At 44.1% G+C, this 14,887-nt stretch overlaps 2 protein-coding genes across 6 annotated transcripts in view; one reads left to right on the top strand and one right to left on the bottom strand.

Annotated features, from left to right (window-relative positions):
• LOC130382282 (protein YIPF7-like) overlaps positions 1 to 636 on the top strand; it is a 32,768-nt gene extending 32,132 nt beyond the window's left edge. For both annotated transcript variants that reach the window (XM_056589930.1, XM_056589933.1), the window contains one exon: positions 303 to 636. In XM_056589930.1, coding sequence (XP_056445905.1) covers positions 303 to 465 — 163 coding nt within the window. In that variant the 3' untranslated portion in view covers positions 466 to 636. The remainder of the gene's footprint in view (positions 1 to 302) is intronic.
• Positions 637 to 2,501: 1,865 nt separating this feature from the next.
• sdsl (serine dehydratase-like) overlaps positions 2,502 to 14,887 on the bottom strand; it is a 32,596-nt gene continuing 20,210 nt past the window's right edge. For 2 of the 4 annotated variants that reach the window (XM_056590330.1, XM_056590329.1), the window contains exons 3-9: positions 8,946 to 8,982; positions 8,649 to 8,788; positions 7,949 to 8,037; positions 7,426 to 7,659; positions 6,574 to 6,704; positions 6,014 to 6,100; positions 2,503 to 5,035 (exon numbers count right to left, since the gene is read on the bottom strand). In XM_056590330.1, the coding sequence (XP_056446305.1) occupies positions 4,926 to 5,035; positions 6,014 to 6,100; positions 6,574 to 6,704; positions 7,426 to 7,659; positions 7,949 to 8,037; positions 8,649 to 8,788; positions 8,946 to 8,982 (828 nt within the window). In that variant the 3' untranslated portion in view covers positions 2,503 to 4,925. Of the gene's footprint in view, positions 5,036 to 6,013; positions 6,101 to 6,573; positions 6,705 to 7,425; positions 7,660 to 7,948; positions 8,038 to 8,648; positions 8,789 to 8,945; positions 8,983 to 14,887 lie in introns of all 4 variants that reach the window. The other 2 variants (XM_056590331.1, XM_056590333.1) reach the window with 2 other exon arrangements.

Here is a 14,887-nt window from a genome sequence, read left to right as displayed (position 1 = left end):
TGGAAGCACATTCATGTTTAAAGGTATAGATGATGTGTGGTCTGCATCTGACAGGACAATTGTGAACGGAGTCACACATTTCAAACAGGTTGTAACCATAATGAAACACAGAATAAAAGATCAAGATCAGTGTATTTCTTAGCATTGACAATGCCCCATCATTATAAAGACAACTTTATTCTCGAGAATTCAAAATCACTTCCGTAAGGTGTGTATTTTTTAAGGCTGACATTTCCTCGAGTATTTATTAAATACTTTTTATTGAATGAATTTCCTTCCTGTTGTCTTTACCTTTCTTCCAGAGGCTACCTGGGGACTCTTTTAGCGTTGTTGGTTGTTGGATGGTGCAGTATGTCTGCTTCCAAGATCTTTATCTCAACGCTGGCCATGGAAGATCAACAGCTACTGGTAGCTTACCCTTGTGCTCTGCTTTATGGGGTTTTTGCACTGCTTACTGTCTTTTAGATTTTAAGTTTCTAGTAAAGGCTTAACCCAGTAACATCATAACAAAGTGTTGTAACAGATCACTTCGTGGAAAGTGTTGTTTTGTTATTTGACGATGTCCTTATTCATTTCTTTAACCTTTTCTTTCAAATGCAATTACAGTAAAAAAACTTTGTATTTTCTGTCCCAAAATGCTCAGGAGCTGTCATTATTTTGCTAGTTTAAAAAGAGTTTAGTATTTCGTCATTGTTTTTTAAAAGCAAGATTGATTCAGAAACTTACTTTGCTGAACTAGACTATAATTCAAATGCCCACTATGCATTCTGATGGTTCTACAACCATTTCTGGGTCGTTTGGTGGGTGTTTCATTGCCCCTTGTCGTTCTCCTAGGAAAAAGCGAATATGCCACTTGCTCTGTTCGGACCGACACAATCCGGATGTGACGCAGCGGAAGTATCCAATCGCGCCTCGAAAATGTAGTCAGATTGTAGTTTCGAAAATGCTTTACGGCACAGACATACCCCCAAACATAGACATATAGGTAGACCGAGGTAGACACCGCTGTCACGTTAAAATTGTACCGGGGGCGAAAATTGTACCGGCCTACGTCATCGTTTGTTTACATCCTGACAACCTGACCGGCAACAGACGACGCGATGCAGAAAACATGTTTCCAAATGACGAAATAACATAATACAGATAGCGGATCGCTATCTGTATTATGATAGATAGCGATAACACTTGTTTTTACTTTATATTTGTATTGTATTTAATTGTTTAATCAAAACAATAAAAAAATGTGCCCGCAAAACGGGCGATCGCGTCAAATGACGCGTCAAATCACGTAGGAAGGTTCTTGAACATTCTAGACTATGAAACCTGCTTAAAACACTCAGTTTACTAGCTAAATTCGATTAAACAATTCAATACAATACAAATATAAAGTAAAAACAAGTGTTATCTAGCGATCCGTTATCTGTATTATGTTTCAAGAACCCTCCTACGTCATTTGACGCGATCGCCCGTTTCGCGGGCAAAACATTTGTCATTTGACGCGATCGCCCGTTTTGCTTTTTATTGTTTCGATTAAACAATTAAATACAATACAAATATAAAGTAAAAACAAGTGTTATCGCTATCTATCATAATACAGATAGCGATCCGCTATCTGTATTATGTTATTTCGTCGTTTGGAAACATGTTTTCTGCATCGCGTCGTCTGTTGCCGGGCAGGTTGTCAGGATGTAAACAAACGATGACGTAGGCCGGTACAATTTTCGCCCCCGGTACAATTTTAACGTGACACCTCCACTGCTTCAGCCCGTTGCCTCGGCGAAACGCGTCGCCGCCATATTGTTACGGGAGCTCTCTGAAGCCAGAGGTTTGTCAGACGTGTCAAACAAGCCCAAGTTGCCAGGAGCTGCGGTTTATCTGGATAAAAATCATGATAACCTTTTACATTTCGCAACCAATTTCATGGAGTATTCAAGGGTTTATGCTCTACGTGAAGTGTGTGAAAAAGATTTGCCTCTACGTTACTTTGAATCTCGCTAGTTAAATCGCCAGTCATACATGTGCATGGGTCTATGATAAACGCTCACTTTTCTTGCACAGCCCGTGCACTTTGAAAACACTGAGAAGATCTATAAACTATCGAAATAGTGCTTCTTTAGTTACTACGTATTGACAAAGAGCATACATCAAATAGTGAGAAACTGGCAGTCAGTGTGTTTTTCATAGTATAATAGTTCCTTTTCAAGTATGTGCATTAAGAAACCTTGAACAGTGCAATTGGCAATACACATTTATTTCACAAATCAACATTACCAAAAAAAGCTATATATTTCTATAGCAGTAAAAATATACACATCTCAATATATACATACACATCTCAATAGTTGAACTGTAATATAAATAACATAGCATACAATATAATATAATTACTCAGTATAATGTGCAATGGAATAACATATATATGATATATATAATATGTGAAACAATATAATATAATATATATTTTAAGTATAGGTATATATTCATATTATAATATATATATATATATATATATATATATATATATATATATATATATTCAAAGTAACGTAGAGGCAAATGTTTTTCACACACTTCACGTAGAGCATAAACCCTTGAATACTCCATGAAATTGGTTGCGAAATGTAAAATGTTATCGTGATTTTTATCCAGATAAACCGCAGCTCCTGGCAACTTGCGCTTGTTTGACACGTCTGACAGACCTCTGGCTTCAGAGAGCTCCCGTACCAATATGGCGGCGACGCGTTTCGCCGAGGCAACGGGCTGAAGCAGTGGAGGCGGCGTCTACCTATATGATGTCTATGGTCTATGCCCCCAAACATGGCACCGGCTAGATATAAACAGCCACTTACGGCAATTGTTGCATTCATCATGGATCAATCGACTGATAAGGGACCCAAGAGGCGACTGTCGGTGCTATCGTTATGTATTATGTTGGCCAACACTCTTACACTGATTGTTCTGTTCAACCAAAGATAAAACAATTATAATCTAGGATATAAATTCTCCCCGTCAACTATAAGAAAGGCTGGATCTATGTTTATTGCAATACAAATACACCATTTAAAAAAATGTATAACCTTGTCTACACTTTATGAACATCTACTTCGGACATGGCTCCACGCATTCGCCGGCTTCTTTGAAAACAAATGCACATGGCTAGCCTAGCTAGAAGTGCATGGGGAAGGGTCGTCAACGAGTTGTAAAACGTAATCCTATCAAAACAGATGTTCAACGGATAGTTTTAAATTCTTACTCTAAATGCAAACAAAATATTTATTTTAATAAATAGCATGCCTACCATGAAATGGAAACAGAAATAATGCTAAGTAAGTTCATTTTCTGTTTTTAGCTTTCTCTTGCAGTAATTAAGAGCTTTCACCTTTATGATTTCTATATTCATACATCTGTACATTTTAATGTAAATAATTGTTTTATGTGTCCTTTATCACATCATTTATGTGTCTTATCATAAAACAAACAGTTGGTTTTCTATCAAACATAATTATTTAGGAATCACTCGTTCCACTCTTTTTGTTGTGCTTCCTGCTGTTGGATTTAAAGCCTGACATAAAGAAGTCCAACCCGGTTTCTTACGATTTCATGCTCATGCGCACGAATGTTAATCTATTGAATCATGTCCCAGAGCACGATTGTCAGACTTTTATCGTGCTACACAGAAGGAAATGTAAACCAATGCATTTTGAATGGGAGCATTTTTTTCAGGCGAGAGAGAGAGTGTGCACAGACAGTACAGTGCACCCTCTAGTTATAGATATGTCAATATTTCCGTTTTTTTAAGCAGACCTCCTCAAAAAAAAAAACTGAAACAAATGTGCTCCTCAGACAATTACCGAGCTCCACAAAATGAAAGAGAGAATGAAAGAGAGAGCGAGAGAGAGAGAGAGAGAGAGGCGCTTCAGAAGGGGTGAACTCCACCCCGTGTACCTCGGAGTCACACTCGACAGGACGCTCTCTTTCAAAACCTACCTCCAGAACACCAAAGCCACGGTCAACACACGCAACAACATCCTGCGCAAACTGGTAAACATAAGGTGGGGCGCTGATCCGTCAACCATCCGTGCAACTGCCCTAACCTCGCTAACCTGGAAGACTCAACTACGAGTGGAGCAGCGGAGGTGCAAATCACTTATGAAAGCATGGAGCTGGACCTGGCTGAACCGACCCCATCAGCTGTGACCTGTGACCCCAGGACCTGGCTGAACCGACCCCATCAGCTGTGACCTGTGACCCCAGGACCTGGCTGAACCGACCCCATCAGCTGTGACCTATGACCCCAGGACCTGGCTGAACCGACCCCATCAGCTGTGACCTGTGACCCCAGGACCTGGCTGAACCGACCCCGTCAGCTGTGACCTGTGACCCCAGGACCTGGCTGAACCCACCCAATCAGCTGTGACCTGCGCCAGATACTGGCAGAACGACATCTGAGGGTCTGAGGTTTTCCTGGTCTACTGGTCTGAGGGTCTACTGGTCTGAGGGTCTGGGGGTCTGAGGGTCTACTGGTCTGAGGGTCTACTGGTCTGAGGGTCTGATGGTCTACTGGTCTGAGGGTCTGGGGGTCTGATGGTCTACTGGTCTGAGGGTCTGAGGGTGTACTGGTCTGTGGGTGTACTGGTCTGAGGGTCTGGTCTGAGGGCTACTGGTGTGAGGGTCTGGGGGTCTGGGGTCTACTGGGGGTCTAACCCTCCACCCTACGCCTGCTCCAGGGTCAGATGGTCTGGGTGCTGGTCGCCTTTAATGAACCGGTTTGGTCCCTCAACTTCATTTTCATATTGCTATTTCCGAGAGCCATTACCGTTAGGAAATGTGACTGTTTATTATTTTCGGGTGATGATTTGGACACAAAACTAAAATTATGAGGACAACACACCCAAGAATAATCTTGGCCACTACAACACAAGCCTTCAGGTCGGCCGAGGGATCTTCTTTTGGAGGTTGGCCAGTTGCTCCCTGTTGATGCTGCTGCCACCGCACACGATCACCACCAGATAACCCAGAGGCCTGGGCAGACGACCTGGAAACACAATGTGCTCATACATTTTTGCATTGTTGAGGTTATCCTGTTAATCCTACTGGATGATTACCTTTAAAGTAATGATGTTGTAAGATAGCTTTGCTAGGAACTTTCAGATATATACAATATTTCACTTTTTCTTTGGGAACAAACGTTACAAATAAATAAATATAATATATTTTTTAAAGGGGACATATTATGAAAACAACACTTTTCCTGGGATTTGGGGTGTTGTTTTGGGTCTCTGGTGCTCCCACACTTATTCAAACTTTGAAATAAGTCTGCATACTTTTTTGAGTGAGATATGCATTTCTGAAAGTACCAAATTGAGTCAGTTTCGGCGCCCCCTCCTACGTAGGAAGGGGGCACATTTGAATATTACCTCCCACTTCCCCACCCCCCTCCAATCAGAGCATCGATAAGATTTTGTGGACCAGCGGACGAGCGCTGGGCGGAGATGTTCGCTCATTCCAGAAGCAGGGAGATTGATGTCTAATTTGTCAGTTTGCCGTGTGACTGCCTGGCAGGGAGTCTGGCGAGCTCCGGCAGCAGCCCGGCAGCTCAGCTCCGGAGTACAATCCCTTTCTCCTCATGTCGCGGTTAGATCTGGACTTCAGAGAGTCAAAGCCAAAGTTCCTTCCCAATTCTTCTCAACCATAGCCGAGATAACCCCCAGAGTCTTTACTTGTTGTGGAAGTACCAGAGACGTCAGATGCAGTCTTTATGATTCATAATATCATCCGAGGCGCACACAGCTTTTGGCCGTGATATTAGATATTATATTATATAGATACTAGATACCTATATATTATATGATTATTATTATATATTAAATTAAGCTATTTCCAGCAAACCGCTTCAAAAACATGTTTTCTGGAACTCATATACCATGTTTACTTGTAGGGAAAACACAATGATATGTCTAAAATATTAGATCTATGTATTAAAAAATAAAGCAGCTATATCCATAAGAGATACCTTCATCCTGCAGGCGCTGAATGACTCCGCTGTAGACCGCTGCTAATGCCGCTCCACACGCTAGCTCCACCAACACACGCTCCTCATCTGAGCACACACACGCACACACACACACACACACATTAATAGCAGAAAGAGATGTCATGAAGAAAGCCAACAGAAACAAATGCTTTTCCATTGTTCACAATGAACACACACGGAGGAATGCATTGTGGGAGCTGGAGTCGTCTAGCTCTTATGACCCAAAGTTCCTCAAGTTGTTGACAACATGAGGAATGAGGATGTGTAGGGAAGGGAAGTTCTGTGAGGGGAAGACCCGACCCATCTCATTTGGCTCCCTTCACAAGCCACTAATTGACCTGCAAAATGTCATCGCGTGTAAAACTTTGCACCTGTTAGACACATTGGCCCACAGTCTAATTTAAATGTATTTCCAGACCATTTGGTTTGTCGGGGTAGCTCGGTGAACTATTTCCCTAGTTCAGCTTTTTTTATACCTCCAGGCAACCCTAACCCTAACCTCCCCTCATGTAACAGAAGCCAACACACACTTGACTTACCAAGGAATGTTTCAACCGCATGGAGAGCTTGCTGGTCTGTCACCAGTTCAGATATGATGGCCTGCTCAGTGGACTGGCTGTACTGGAACGCCTTTCTGCAAACCGTCTTTGCTCCGAGACATTTAGCCTCACTGTATTCGAGGTTCGGATTAAAGAGAAGGTGAAGAATGATGAAACAACAGAGAGGTAATGGGGTGATGTCTATTGTAGTGGTGATATTTATCATCAGAAAATTCACTAGTCACATTCTGTTTTACCGAAAAGTGAAAAACACGTGAGAGAAGGTGGAAAAAATTGCACCTTAAAGTCGTAGCTTTATAGGGATGGCAGGATACCACTTTCCATTAATGATCAAATACCAATACTGCAATCTGAAGTATTGGCTTATTCCAATACCGATCACATATACCAATACTGCCATCTGAAGTATCGGTCTATTCCAATACCGATCAGATATACCAATGTTTGTTTTTTTTTCATTAAAATGTTTAACAATAGGCTAGCCTTTATAAAACATGTATTTACATATTCACACATCACTGCAGCAACAAATACTTTTTGTGTTGCTTTTCTGGAATATTCATCCAGTGCAAAGGTCAGTTTGGAATTGAGTATTAATTTGGGATTATGGAAATTGAGTATTAAAATGGGATTATGAAGTATGTAGAGGCAAAAAAAGATCAGATTGGTTTATCCCATTCCAGTCGAGTAATAAACCATGTTCAATACAAATGTAAATCTTTAAACAGTAATTCCTTACATGTAACATTTGCAAGACAGCAGCAATGTCTCAAATAAAATTCAAAGTCCTAATCCCACTTGGATAATCCTAAAACATTCACATGTTTCCACCTTGTGATGGCCTCCAGCGTGACGATGGTCCCGGCCTTCACTGCAGCATTGAAACAGTCTGCTCCCACCGTCTCCATAGTAACGATAGGTACATCCTCCCAGCCCACGCCTCTGAGGCCCTGGGCGACCCCACAGAGGAGGCCTCCTCCCCCAACAGACACAACCACAGCCCCAGGCTTCTGCTTCCATCCCATGGAGGCCGCAATCTCTGTAATCACAGTGGAATGGCCCTCCCTGGTATGCGTGTGAATGCAAGTGTGTGGGAATGAATAGGGTTGAAGAGGGCATTCTTAAAAAATATAGATTATATATATATACAAAATGTATTTTTATAGACCAGAAGTTTTATGGTAACTCTACTCATATATGACATGTATGACCCTTGGTGTGCATGTGTCTGTCCGTGTGTGTCCGTGTGTGTGTGTGTGTGTGTGTGTGTGTGTGTGTGTGTGTGTGTGTGTGTGTGTGTGTGTGTGTGTGTGTGTGTGTGTGTGTGTGTGTGTGTGTGTGTGTGTGTGTGTACCATAGAAGCGGGTGGTCAAAGGGAGGGACATAGGTCAGTCCTTCCGTCTCCGTTAGTCTGAGTGCCTCAGTGTTGGCCTCATCCCAAACCTGGAGATAAAGAATCTATAAAGATCTGCTACATTTGAATTGTGCCACAAGGATGAGATCGGCATTTCATATAAATACACATCCTAGGCATTCGTCCACACTCATCTGCATTTTCAATCTGCATTACTTTAGCACCGCCTCCAAAGCATGAGTCTAATGTTTTCATATCACACACAACTACACAAGTAACACTTGCTCTGTTACCATAGGTTGAATTATACCTTTAGTCTACCACAGGTCCTCACTGGCCAAGCCAACAGTGTGCCGCCATAAGTCCACATCTCCATCTGAGTCGGTTCTAACCCTAACCCAATACAATGAGCCGTACCTCTGGTCGCTATTGGACAAAGAAGTAGAATAATTCCAAACTACACTCTCAGCCCATACGAGCCTCTTCACCAGCGTTTTGAAATGCATGATTACATTTTGTTTTCCACATTCCAAGCAGCCATTTTAAGATGCATACATTTTGGAGGTTTTCAATAAATCACTTTTGATAAAATTGTACAAGGCCTGCTTTGTGTTTACAAAACAGAGAAAACAAATCCACTATAACATTAGCAGAGAATTGACCAAAAACAAAGTGCTGCAAGTACAATGAAGTCCTGCACCTCTCCTGTTATCTTCACAGTGGCTCCCTGATCCTGCAGCTTCTGGACAACAAGGGGTGGAGAAGAAGAGGGAACTATGATGGTGGCCGGCAGACCCATTTTTCTGGCAACATGAGCTGCAGCCATACCTGCATTGCCACCTGAAAACATTATCATTAATTGGTTGGCTGTATAGAGAAGAAAATATTATTACCACGACAACATTTATATATCGTATGGACAAATTTGAGCAGGCTTGAGGAATGTGTCTTGATGTATCGTGTAGTATTGTATTGTGGATACAAGGTGCTATATAACCTGAAGAACACACGATTCCTTTGGATTGCATTGCCATCTGTAGAGGAGAGGTAGAAACCAACAAATAAATAGCAGAGAGTATAGAAACGTCAAGTAAGCTTCTCAGACATGATACTTACATTTACAACTTACATTTAGGCACCTTTATCAGAAGCAACTAGGCAGAGACACAGGTAATTGGGCAGGTGTAGACCCAAATGTGATCATTTAATGATTTGATTTGAGAAGAGTAATCGGTTAGTAGACGACTCTGTCTAGTTTCTGTCACTTAAGGGGAAACAAAAGGCTTGATAGCTGGGCGGAGCTAAGTCTGCCTCAGCTACCATGCCCATTTAAGGGCTAGCTACTGTTAGCGTCAGGACCCAGCAAACGAAGACCCGGGAAACAAAGACTAAGGGAGTCTCTCTGCGGGAGTCCCTCAAGGAAGCCCCGGGGAGGCCACCTATTACTATTGCAGCTATGTGTCGTACTTCAATCATTGTCAGGATTTCTACCCGTAGACGGCGTTACCATGGCTCCTCTGCTCGGCGCAGTAACCCGTCTAATCTTTGCCATCCACCTACCCGTGCTTACACTGACCTTGAGGTCATGGGAGGACTCTGGAACTGCCAGTCGGCGGTCAAGAAGGCGGACTTGATTTCAACCTACGCGTCCCTCATGACCCTTCACTTCCTGGCCCTGACAGAGACCTGCATCACTCCAGAGAACTCGGCTACTCCTGCTGCCCTCTCCACCGTTTACTCATTCTCGCACACCCCTAGACCATCCGTGCGAGGAGGGGGGACCGGACTCCTCATCACGCCCATGTGGTCCTACCAGGTCCTTCCACTAGAACACTTGGCCAGATCTGCGTTTGAACTCCACGCTGTCACGGTCACCATTCCTATCAAGCTCTCCATTGTGGTGATCTACCGTCCTCCAGGACCCCTCTGTGACTTCTACGACGAGATGGATGCCCTCCTAAGCTGCTTTCCTGAGGATGGCACCCCACTCGTTATCCTCGGCGACTTCAACATCCTGCCAGAGAAGTTGCACTCACCTGAACTAACCAACTTTTTCGCCACCTTTGACTTAACACTAACCCCTTCTCCTCCCACACACAGGGCCGGGAACCAGCTTGACCTAATATTCACCAGGTCCTGCGACACCTCTGCTCTCTCCGTTACCCCGCTCCCTGTGTCTGACCATCACTTTGTTTATTTTTCTCTCCCCTTGAAATCCTCTCCCTCCCTCCTCTCCAGTTCCCACATTGTCACCACTCGCCATAACCTCAAATCCCTCTCTCCCTCTATGTTTGCCTCTACTGTTCTGTCTTCACTTCCTTCTATCGAACGATTCTCTCAACTACCTACAGATGAATCTTCAGACACTCTGTTATCCTCCCTCTCCTCCTCCTTGGATTCCCTCCGTCCCTTCCACTCCAGACCAGTGCGATCTTCACCGCCCCCGCCTTGGCTGTCCCATCCTCTGCGGACTTGTAGAACAAAATTGCGAGCAGCTGAGAGGAAATGGAAGAGATCAGACTGTCCTAATGATCTATCTCACTATCTTTTCCTTCTTTCAGATTTCACCTCTTGTGTGTCAACAATCAAATGTTGTTTTCCCTGTTCTCGTCCCTCCTCAACCCTCCCTCACCCCCACCTCCTTCCTGCCACACTGCTGATGACTTTGTTACCTACTTTACCCAGAAAGTGAAGGACATTAGCTCCTCTTTTATCCCTGCCTACATTCTCCCTCCTCCCGTCCCCTCCTCTGTCTTTACCCAATTTAGCCCTCTCACCTCTGACGAGGTCACCAGAATAATAACATCTAACCAAGCCACCACCTGTCCCCTTGACGCTATCCCCTCCTCTCTCCTCCAGGATGTCTCAAGCGAGATCCTGCCATTTTTCACCTCAATTATCAACTCCTCCCTCACTTCAGGTATTGTTCCAGCGTCTTTCAAGACTGCCAGAATAAAGCCTCTCCTCAAAAAAAAAAAACTCTTAATACCACCGACATCCAGAACTACAGACCGGTATCTCTTCTTTCATTCCTGTCTAAAACACTGGAACGTGCCGTTGCTAACCAACTGTCCTCCTATCTCTCATCTAACAACCTCCCTGACCCTCACCAGTCAGGTTTCAAGAAGGCACACTCCACCGAGACGGCTCTCCTCACTGTGACTGAGTCCCTCCGTGCTGCCAGAGCCTCGGCCCTGGCATCGGTTCTCATTCTCCTCGACCTGTCCGCAGCATTTGACACGGTGAACCACCAGATCCTTCTTGCCACTCTTGCCGAACTTGGCATCGCTGAATCTGCTCTTTCCTGGTTCACATCCTACCTGACGAACCGCACCTATCAAGTGACATGGAATGGCTCCTTGTCCAAACCTTGCATGCTTGAAACTGGTGTCCCTCAAGGCTCTGTACTGGGGCCTCTTCTGTTCTCCCTCTATACCAGATCTCTGGGCTCGGTAATTGCATCACACAGCTTTTCCTATCACTGCTATGCTGACGACACTCAGCCAGGGGTTGACACTAACGGTTGCCCGCTTGCCCGGGGCAAGTAAAAGAAATGTTTGGGCCAGTTGAGATTTTTTCTGGTTGCTCGAACGGGCAAGTGGATTTTGGGTGGATGTTAATATAAAAGCTATTTATTCAAATGTTTTTAGAAACTGCAGAACAACCTTTTGTTCCGCAAAACCACACAAAATAGAAGTATTTGCAATTGATCAGTGCGCTGTCTTCTCTTCTCTCGGAAAGCAAGTTAACAGACACGCATCGCTTCAGTGCGAATATAGCCCCGCCTTCTGTCACTCACTCGCAGTGCGGTCTCTGGCAGTGATTCGCTTAAGGTTTGCCAACACAGCTAGTATCTCAAGTGCAGCACCTCCGCGAACGCTTTAGGTAGAAGTTAAATGGAGTAGTGATGGAGGAGTGCAGTTTGGAAGTACTTTGGATTGAGGCAAATTATCAAGGAAAGTCAAGAACACGGTTTTGGGTTTCATAACTGTGCACATGCACACAGCAATAGCAATCTTTTTCACGAAATTGGACCCTCACAAACTACTGTATATATTACATGAAAGCTGAGCCTCCACTTATTCCAACAGTCCAAACCATATCATACTGTGACTGAAACTCGCAAATAACAACTTCAATCAGAAAACATATTCTTCGGCGCAATCTAGTGGCCATATATTTATTTGCGAGTGTTTGGCTTGGTGCATTCGATTGCCCTGAACTTTAAATAGAGGTGTCAAGTGTCAAAATTGTAAGATATCTACCTTTATTTGTGTCTCATAGTAAGACATCGCTCCCAACTGATAACGACCAACTGATACTGATAATTATTTCAGGTGGAAATGTTATCTTCCACTTATGCTGTGTTCCATGGCTTTATTCACCAAGTATTATCCCCATTGAATATTTCACTTGTACAACAATCTTTCTTTTGGCCCAAAGATGACATTATCGCCCTTGCAGTTGTGGAGATATAATCTATTTACTTTGGGTATGTTCTTTCCTGAAAAAAACTTTTCCCCTGATATCGAAAATGGTATAGAATATCGATCTTTATCCAGGAATAGTGTTGAAGTTAGAAAATACAGTATCGTGACTGACAACCCTACTAGAAACGCGATTGTGATTATTCAGTTAGAGCTTCAAGAAACTTGAAAGTTAAAAAAGACATATCTTTGCTACTACCTCTGACATTTAGTTATGTTCATTTGCATCCAATCATGCAGGTCTACATATAACTTGGCGATAGCTTTAATAGGTTGCAACGGTGGACTGAAATCAATTCATGGCACGATGTGACCGCTCGATAAATAAGTAAACAAAGAGAAGTTTGTTATTTTTTAAACACAACATGTGTGGAAGCTAACATTCAGCTTCATTCTGAGCTAGGCTGATTTTTCTGAGCCCCCCCAAAACCAGGCCGGGTGCCTGGCAAAAAGAGGCCCGTTCACGATTCTGATTATAATTTGGGCAAGTGAACATTACATTCGGGCAAGTTGAACCTGACCTGTACTTGCCCGATGGGCAAGTGCTTTTGAAACCTTAGTGTCAACCCCTGACTCAGCTATTTCTCACTTTCCCCTCATCTGATAAAACCCTGATTGCAACACGCATATCGGAATGTCTGGCGGACGTCAGCACCTGGACAACTGCCCATCACCTGAGGCTTAACCTCAACAAAACCGAGCTCCTCCTAATCCCAGGGAAAGATTGCCCACACATGGACTTACTGGTCACCGTCGGGAACATCACTGTATCTCCCTCTCCAACTGCCAGAAACCTCGGTGTGGTATTGGACAATCAGTTATCCTGCACTGCAAACATCACTGCGGTCGCCCAATCCTGCAGATTTGCACTTTACAACATCCGCAGAATCCGGCCCTTCCTCACAAGGGAAGCAGCTCAGCTTCTAGTCCAATCACTGGTCATCTCCCGCCTCGACTACTGCAACTCACTCCTGGCTGGACTTCCTGCCTCTGCGATTAAACCTTTGCAGCGCATCCAGAATGCGGCAGCGCACCTCGTGTTCAACCTACCGAAGTTCTCCCATGTGACCCCCCTCTTCCGGGACCTCCACTGGCTCCCTGTAGTAGCTCGCATCAAATTTAAGACGATGGTACTGGCATACAAGGCAGTCGATGGAACTGCCCCTGCCAACCTCCAAGCATTGTTAAAGCCACACACCCCAGCTCGATCCCTCCGCTCAACTACTGTCGCGTCAGACTAGGTCTGCAGCGTTTTGGTTTGAATTCACAGGAAAAAAGCAGGTGTGTGCGTGTGTGTGTGTGTGTGTTTGTGGGTGTCGCGTCAGACTAGGTCTGCAGCGGTTTGTTTAAATCCACAGGGAAAATGCACGGGAAAAATTAAAAACAGAAAAATTAAATAGAAAAAATAGGTGGTGTGTTAGCCGCGGTAAATGAGAGTTTATTAAGATTAAGAGAAGCGCGAGTCAACTAATGAGTATCAGCTGTCCGCGGTTCTACTGATTTGGTTGTGCTGCATTCAGCTCACAGGTGCTTATTTATCTGGTTGGCGTTTAGTTGGTGAGACACACTGGTGAGAGTAACACGGAAATTAAACTGTGCTTGCTCTCAGTTTGGAAAAAGTGCTGTGCAGGAACGTAACGCTGAAAATTGGAGAGGCTGCCGGTTTTTTACTGTCAAGTTGTACGGTTTTGTTTTGGTTTTTTGGTGAGTTTTTCAGTTTTGTTTGGTTGGTTTTAAGCACTGTGTTTTTCCCCAACTCGAAAAGGATGTTACACTGAAGGAGTTCTGAAGGCACTGGGTTTCACTCAAGGACTGGACGTTTTTGGTCTTTCCTCTTTTTTTTCTTTTTATTTAGAATATAGAGCACAAGTCCAAAGGTTTGCAACGGTTAGCCCTTAGTCCTTAGCCCTTAGATCATGGCCCCAGTCCATTGAGAAAACCCACAAAATAGAACCGGAGTCCTATTCCATTATTCCTAGCTGCAGTATTCGTGCAACTGGGCCTGCTTTGAACACTCTAATTTTTTCAAAGTAAACGCTTCGAACCCCGCAAGACACTCAACCAAGAGCATCGAGGGGGCGCGTGCGAGCCCAGGTGCGGCGGCTGCAGGTGTGGAAATTGCCAGCCTGGAGGGAAGGAGATGTCAATCTCAGAGGAGCGAGAACTGGAGCAAATAAAGAGTGGACTGACATACACCACCGGAGATCGCCACAGCGAGAAACCACACTGGCATGCCAAATACCCCTGGGTGGAAGACCCAGCAACACTGCCGAACAACAGGAGAGCTGTCGAAGCAACATTCCTGAGGACAGAAAAACAGTTGGCAAAGGAGCCAAAATGGAAGGAGGCCTCCTGCTGGGTCGGAGAAGATGGCCGTGCTGTCCTCATCCGATTCCGGCAAGGGGTCTTCGCCGCACTTGGGGACATAAAAAAAATGTACAATTCTGTATGG

The sequence above is a fragment of the Gadus chalcogrammus genome, chromosome 5 (assembly GCF_026213295.1).
Source record: "Gadus chalcogrammus isolate NIFS_2021 chromosome 5, NIFS_Gcha_1.0, whole genome shotgun sequence".
NCBI lineage: Eukaryota > Metazoa > Chordata > Actinopteri > Gadiformes > Gadidae > Gadus > Gadus chalcogrammus.
The sequence above is the reverse complement of the archived record's forward strand: the minus strand, read 5'-3'. Positions and strand labels throughout refer to the sequence as shown.